This window comes from Chiloscyllium punctatum, chromosome 9, assembly GCF_047496795.1.
Source record: "Chiloscyllium punctatum isolate Juve2018m chromosome 9, sChiPun1.3, whole genome shotgun sequence".
Taxonomy (NCBI): Eukaryota; Metazoa; Chordata; class Chondrichthyes; order Orectolobiformes; family Hemiscylliidae; genus Chiloscyllium; species Chiloscyllium punctatum.
In genome coordinates this window covers 115,418,163-115,426,414 of record NC_092747.1, presented here as the reverse complement: position 1 = coordinate 115,426,414, position 8,252 = coordinate 115,418,163, and the positions used below count along the sequence as shown (strand labels likewise).

At 40.6% G+C, this 8,252-nt stretch overlaps 1 protein-coding gene across 1 annotated transcript in view; it reads left to right on the top strand.

Annotated features, from left to right (window-relative positions):
• The first annotated feature begins 4,490 nt into the window (after positions 1-4,490).
• LOC140481035 (nectin-1-like) overlaps positions 4,491-8,252 on the top strand; it is a 59,760-nt gene continuing 55,998 nt past the window's right edge. Inside the window, exon 1 of the mRNA XM_072576633.1 lies at positions 4,491-4,544. Within this exon, the coding sequence (XP_072432734.1) occupies positions 4,496-4,544 (49 nt within the window). The 5' untranslated portion in view covers positions 4,491-4,495. The remainder of the gene's footprint in view (positions 4,545-8,252) is intronic.

Sequence of the window (8,252 nt, the reverse complement as noted above, 5' to 3'; positions counted from 1 at the left end):
CCACCCAGACCTGTTCCCCTACATTTACCCCTTCACTTTGGGCAATTTAGCATGGCCAATTCACCTAACCTGCACATTTTTTTGGACTGTGGGTGGAAAACAGAGCACCTGGAGGAAACCACGCAGACACAGGGAGAATGTGCAAACTCCACACAGACAGTTGCCTGACACAGGAATTGAACCTGGGATCCCTAGTGCTGTGAGGCAGTAGTACTAACCACTGTGCCACCGCGCTGCCCATGATTGTCATGAACTAGTGAAACTACAATGGGTGGATTTATAGTGTTGCGGTCAGGTAAGGCTTTGTAGGTTGTTTCATAGGCCCAATCTGACAGATACATCCTTCCCGAGTTAGGCAGCATTGTCACGAGTGATGCTGTGACAACTTTGGGTATTGAAGTCTCCCACCCAGAGTACATTCTCTGCCCTTGCAACCCGCAGTTTCTTTCAAGTGAGTTGAGTTTTTAAAGTGCAGATTTTAAAAAGAGAAACCTTTGAATTTTAATTTTTCAGCTGTGACAGTGGGATTTGAGGTTGGGTCTCAGGAGCATGGGTCCAGTCCTTTGAGTAGTGGGTCCAAAAAGACGTCCATTGAGTCTGGGGAAACTAAAGTGCATCAATAAACTTGGGGCTTCTTAGCAGCAGCGTGAGCTCCATGAAAGGTGCTTCCCTTATGCTTTTGAAAAGTGTGACTGTGTGGTGTGCTGTACACCACAGGAATTGCCATTTACTTTGTGACAGATGGCAGATTGCAGCTGTGTAGGTGTCATCGCTGCTACATCTCACATTGCTGTGCATGGTCATGAGGCTCAGACAGCAATCTTCACTTGTAAGCAGAAACTATGAATTCTTTAAGGCTTTCTGTGGGAAAATTAGATTGCAATAATGGGTTTACGCTGATCTGAGAGATAGATTTAGCTCATTTAAAAAGGTTAATTGTGTTACAATGTCTGGAGCACAGCCCTGAAATGTAGTTACTGGTAATCTCTGAACTGCTGTTATCTTGTATTATGCAACTGAAATTTCTCACTCATCTGCTCTGACTCACGTTGTGCTTTGATTGGGGTACAGGCGTCACTGCTGCTCACCAGGGTAAGGCCCTAATTTGTGTCTCTGTGTCAACCGCAGAAAGTTGGGAATAGTCCCAGTGTTATTTTCTAACTCCACACTTGGGTTTTGGTCAGTTTCTTGTAAATATCGGTAGTCCCAAAAATTTGATGTGTTTTTTTTAATGGCCAAACAGTTTTACAATTCCAAAGGGTGCCTTATCGCTACCAAATGTGTCCCACAACCAGATCCAAAATCGTACTTTACATCTTCAAAGAGGGGGGGGGGGGGTGCAATAGAAAACTTTCCTCCAATTATACACCCAACCCTCACACTCCCCACATCTCACCTATTCCAACTCATACTGCCCTCTACCCATGTTCCATAGCTCCTCATAGCCCTATACCAACATGTTGCCTACTTCCATCCAAAACTTTATTTTTCTCAACTCATTAACTATCCACTATATCTATGTGGAGAGGAGGAAAAGCATACGTTTATTATTTACATTTATTGTAATGTACACACTACTGAAAAATTCATTTTTAAAAAATCTTGTTTATAAATCACACTTGTTGATACTTTGGAACAGTTCTTGACAGGCTTTTTGACAAATCGAAGAGTTCTGCTACGTTTTACTCATGATCTTTGCCTTGGTTAACAGTCCCATAGAACACCCAATTCCCAAGCCAAAAGATTCCTGACCTCCACCAGGAAGGAGTAGGTTATCTCTCCAAAGAGATACACTTGCTTTCCAAAAGAAATACATTGAGAACAGATTTATTCTTACATGATGTAATCTCTACAGTCTTGGTTCCAGAGATCAGGGACTCTAAAACCTGATTCAAGTTGAGGCAGATAGTCATTCAACTTGTCAGCCACCTCCAGGAATTGCGCAAGTGTCAACTATGGGTCATTCCTCAATCTTGCGCTTATGTAAATGGGAAATGCCATGTGCTGGTTAGCACTTACAAGTCCCAAATTCTTCTGGAAATTTTGTTGCCACGGAGATGTCTCCATCATGGTTATTGGATCATTATTTTTAATTTAGAGCTGGATAAATTCTTGTTAAGCACAAGAATCTGAAGGCAGTCAGGGGCTGATGGTAATATGGAATTCAAGTAGATTAGCCATGGTTCTACTTAAATGATAGAGAGAGCTTGAAGGGCCAAATGCTTCTCCTAATTCATATGTTTGTGTACATGCCTCTTCCTGTGGAAAAAAACAGGTTTGGGTTTCAGGCTGTTCTTTTCCTTGGAGACTGCAACAGATTTTTTTTTGCCCTTTCTTAAGAAAAAGACGACAAAATATTGAAACATCATCTCAATGAATTTCCAATGATTTTGCTCAATTTCAACGTGTGCATGTGTGGCAATTCTGTAATGGGGCAATACACCTACCAGCCTAGCCCTGTAATTTCAAATGGTTTGCAATTTGCTTTTGGATTCATTGAGTTATCCCTCTTGAGAATTTTAGCCACAACACCTTTGTCATAACTCTCTCCAATAGAACTGTTCCTTTGTTTTGCCTTTCTATGTTCTTCTAACTGAAATGTATCATTCTACATGAGATCTCAAGAAAATACATAGGAGAAGGAGTAAACCATTTGCCCCATTCAGTCGGCAGTGCTGCTTGATCTGATTGCTACCTCGATGCACCTTCCAGTCCCTCCAATTCATAAATGTCATCTTCTTCCAATACTGACTGAGCAGAATTTTCCTCCTTCATTACCTTCAGGTTTGACTATTTCAATTTATTCATGGCATCTTTCCACAATCTACCATCTCAAACTTCAAGGAAATCTCATTGCAATTATTAGACAAGGGTCTGTATAATAACCCTTTCAAGACCCATGAGGAATCACTAATTAATCTCCTTGTGGAGCTAATTGAGTATGAGCTTCCTTGGTAAAAGACAATGGCCCAACCATAACTCATTGCCTAATCATTATAAAGCAGAAAAACAAAGCAGATACAGGAATGGGTCTGCAAAGCTGTCCCTGGCTGGACTAGCCTGTGTATGTTCTGACTAGTGGCTCTATTTTGGTGTTCAGCTCAATTGATGTTGCTCAGCAGTCAGGGGTATTCTGAGTTATTACAGCCTGAAAATGTTAATCCTGTGAAGAGCTGAAAGCTGATGTCATAGACACTTGGGGGTTTGGTCTAAGATCCCACAGGAGCCAAGACTGACAGTCTGAGTCTTCCTCACAGTCGAACACTTTGTTCAGGCATCAAATAAATAAAAGTGTTACTGTTTTCCCTAATATATGGCAATTCAAGGGCTAATTTTTACAAATGCAAGTTTGCATTGTACATCTGAAAATTACTGGCATGTTCATACACACCAACACTATGAAAAGGTGTATGCAGTGTGTTTCCTGTTGAAGGTGCACTGCAGCAATTTGTCAAGGCATCTTCAACAGCATCTTGTAAACTACAATATCTACCACCCAGAAGGACAGGGGGAAGAGGAGCATGGGAATGTCATCACTTCCAACTTCCTGTTCATGTCCTAACATGGAAATATATTGTTGCTTCCTTCATTGTGCTAGAGTCAAAATCCTCAAATACCTTGTCTAGCAATGCTGTCAGAATACCTTCACCAAACAAAACTGCAGAAATTCAAGAAGGCTCTTCACCACTATCTTCTCAGGGACTATTCAGCATGAACAATACAATAGTGGCTTTGTCAGTGAGGTAGCAATTGGATTTACTGAATATGTACTTGAACCTCTGGGGTAAGCTGTAACCTCAGTAGTAAGGTGAAATTATTCTCCTGGGAGATTGAAACCTGAACAGCACGGACCATCATGTACAGGCTGTTAAACAGTAACAGACCACTCCAGCTTGTGTTTGTATGCGGACACAAAGAACCTACATTACAACATGATCAAGCAAGTGATACCCACATCCTGTGAATGAATGAAAAAAGACGTTTAAAGGAGAATTGGGTCAATACTTGAACACAATCATTTGCAGGGCTACGGGGAACAGACAAATGAATATCACTCATCAGAAAGTTATTTTAAAATATTGATTCAAGCGCAATGAGCTAAAAGATTCTTCTTGTTTTATGATTTTATGATTTTTCAGGTATCAATCCAATTTCTCATAATAGTTTCTTCACTATCCATGCTACACATTACCACTTTGATTAAGAATTAAAAATAACAAAAGTAAATGCTAGAGATGCTCAGAAACTTTGTCAACATTTGAAAAAAAGAGAGATGGCTGTTTCAAGCCTAACATTTCATTATCCCTCCTCCCCATGCCTGACAATTAATTATTTGTGAAAACAAAGTGACTTTTTCTGTAGTTTCTAAAGTAGGTGCTGACTCTGAAGAAATAATGTAAGTTTGGTTAATTATTCAGTTTTTAATCACATGACACACTTCCTTTCTGATCAGAGCAGAGATTGTTATCAGGCGTGCATTTGACATTTTCTGAAAATGGAGAATTTATTCTGTCTTATTATATGTCTGTTCCTCAGCGCAACTGGTAAGTTTCCAATTTTACTTTGCTTCAAAAACTTAAGATATTCTGAAGGTAAAGAAAGAGACATTGCTTAGCTGTGTTGATGATCGGTTTAACTCTGATCGAATCAAACCTGCATTCAAGTCTGAGCAAACTCTGCTAAACTGTAGATTTCAGTTGCACCAATAACCTCCATTAATCATGTGAACTAAAATGCAACTGACTGACTTGACAACATAATTAAGATATGTCATCCTAATCTTTTTCTCAGCATGTTACTGGGTTTCAGATGAAATATTGCAGATGATGGACTTAGAAATAAAATAAGGGAAAATGTTGGAAATGCTCAACAGGTCTGGTAATGTTTGAGGAGAGTGCTTTGCCTCTGATTCTGTCTCCAAAGAGACTGCCAGCCTGCTGACTATTTCCAACATTTTCTGTTGGTGTTGTATTGAGATTCTGTTTGTAGCAAACAGACTAGATAATGTTCCAACAGCATCTTCCTAACTTGGGGAGACAATTTCACACAAGAAGTGTTAGCATTGGGTGTAAAGTTCAATTTTTAAAATTTTACTTCTAAACAAGTGGTCACAATGTGATTTGCACAGATTATGGTGTAACCGATTGATTAGAATTAATGACTCCATCTGAATTTTTTGTTTTGTTGTTAAGTGGCCATACTTATTAAAGGGCTGATGGCCATGTGTTCATTGCTAACTGTCCAAGAAAACTGGTTCTGGCTACAATAAAAACTGAATACTGCAATAATGGAGTTTTGAAATTTAAAAAAAACAGGAAGTATTGCAGAAATTCAGCAGGTCTGGCAACATCTGGAGAGAGAAATAAAGTTAATGGTTCAAATCATGACACTTCTCCAGAACTGAAGAATCGTTGGACTCCAGGCATTAAGTTTTTTCTCTATTTTTCCACAAATAATGCAGATCTGATGAGTTTCTCCAGTGCTTTCTGTTTTTATTTCTTCTGGATGCTGCTGCTATGCAATATCCTGCTGCTGGTGTACTCCACCTGACTTTTCAGACACATGCTGTCATGAATATATTTCTCTGCAATAGGGGCCTTGACCTCTTTGATCACCCAGTGGGTCACTGACTGGATTATTCTACACAAATATCCAATGGATCCCGAGATAGAGCTCACAATATTGAAACTGAGGGCTGGAGGTGTTGTCTTTGGCCACCCACTAACCCCGTGTGTCTCAACTCGTCTTGCAACATGGCACAGAGATGAGTCATGGCTTCGATAGAGAAACACACTGTTTAATGAAGATTCACACTGTTTCATGGGGACACACACTGTTTGATGGAGAGACACGCTGTCTGAGGGGGAGACACGCTGTCTGAGGGGGAGACGCACTGTCTGAGGGGGAGACGCACTGTTTGATGGTGAGACACACTGTTTCATGGGGAGACATGCTGTCTGAGGGGGAGATGCACTGTCTGAGGGGGAGACGCACTGTTTGATGGTGAGACACACTGTTTCATGGGGAGACATGCTGTCTGAGGGGGAGATGCACTGTCTGAGGAGGAGACGCACTGTTTGATGGTGAGACACACTGTTTCATGGGGAGACATGCTGTCTGAGGGGGAGATGCACTGTCTGAGGGGGAGACGCACTGTTTCATGGGGAGACACGCTGTCTGAGGGGGAGATGCACTGTCTGAGGGGGAGACGCACTGTTTGATGGTGAGACACACTGTTTCATGGGGAGACATGCTGTCTGAGGGGGAGATGCACTGTCTGAGGGGGAGACGCACTGTTTGATGGAGAGACACACTGTCTGATGGAGAGATACATTGTTTGATGGAGTGATGTATTGTTTGCTGAAGCTACCATATGCTGACTTAGAGAAATTTCTGCCTCAGATATTACATTCTGCTCTGGAGATGAACAGCTGGCATGCCCCTCTCTTCTCTTCTCTCATTTGCCCAAATGCAGGCCCTCTTTCTGGGTTCAAAGGGTGGAATTGTTATTCAATAAACATCTGGGATTAAGATTCTAATGACAATTGTAAATCCATTGTTGATTTTTGGAAAAACACATCTAATTCACTAATGTCCTTGAGTGACAGAATCTGCCATCCTTATCTGGCCTGGTCTACATGTGACTCCAGACCCACAGCAATGTGTTCATTAAATGAATTTTAAAAAAGCTGCCTCCACTGTCTGAACACTGCATCCTAGAAATCTCTGTATCTGCCTTGTTACCTTTTTCCTTGTTTTCAAAGGTAGCTGCAGTTCTGAGGCATTCAAACACGTCTTCAACCCCTTGACTCTTATTCTACAATTATTCAATGTTTGTTCAACTCCTCTGAAGTTGGCTCGTGCTTCCGCTCTACTAAATGCACTATAGAAATGAAAGATGAATTTGTCCTTGTGATGGCCTAGGATACCATATCACATTCAAAGTTTATTTCCATGTTTTATGTTATTACCAAAATTTTCAGTTGCCCATCGTATGGAAGTTAAATAAGGTCATTGTACTTCCAATTATCCTTTTTACCTTCAAAGTAAGGGTGGACGGTGTGGGTGATTATTTCACCCCTACTCAATGTCTCCTGCGATTAATGCTGAGAACAGTGGACTCGACCCCAGTATCAATTTTCCTTTGGTATGACAGGTCAACTAACCCCCAACTCTAAGGTGCATTCGGATTTTATCAATGATGCCCCATCTGGTGTAACGAGGTGCTACGGATGGGGTGGGGGGAGGGCATGCAGGGAGGTGGAGGGAGAGAGGGGGAGTGGGGAACAAGGGTGCTACATGTCATGGTGTGACATTTAATGTCAGCCAAGTTTCTGATCCATCAAATAAATTGCATCTACTTGAAAATGTTTGCTTCTTTGTCAAGGAGCACTGCATTAGTATAAATATTGCTAAGGGATGCTCAACAGACAGTCATAAGGCAATTGCCGACTTGATTAGGTTTTAAGCTTGATTTCTTGATCATGTATTTGCAAACACCTTTACATGTCATGGAATAAATGAGAAATGTGAATCAGATCCTACTTCAGTTATTTAATTGTGCTGCAGTTGTGTAATGTTTGTCTATTTGTGAAAACTTCAAGGGGTGTACATTGAATTGAAAAGAGTCATAGAATAAATAGAGCTGCAAAGACTCTGCTAGGTGAAATAATTCAGACTTGATTAATGTATTTGCAGTTTTGTTAGCAATGTCTTTGATATAGTAAACGGGTAATCAACAGAAAATTGAAGCTGTTTTGGAATCAAAAATGAAATCCTCTCATGACAGCGAAGTGCACGGCAGATATACAAAATGAGTTATTGCCGCAAAGAGAATGCTGCAATTTTAATAGTAAAACACTGGACAGTGGAAATGTTGGAGATATCAAAATAAAGGAGGGATTTAAAATAGTCGTGAGTCTTCAACGTCGGGATGTCAGTTGTTCTAGATAGGAAGCACCCTATTTTGTGGAAGGAAATAACATTTGAAATTGTCGAGGTTTTGGTCACAGTTTTTCATTCAAATAGCTTTAATTTCTCTAACTAAATTCTCCAAGAGGTTAAAAACAGAACCCATAGCTGGGTCTCATCTTTGAAATAATCTTTAGTGAGTTATAGCGCCATAGAGTCATAGAGATGTACAACACGGAAACAGACCCTTCAGTCCAACTTGTCCATAATGACCAAATATCCTAACCTAATCTAATTCCATTTGCCAGCACTTGGCCCATATCCCTCTGAACCCTTTCTAT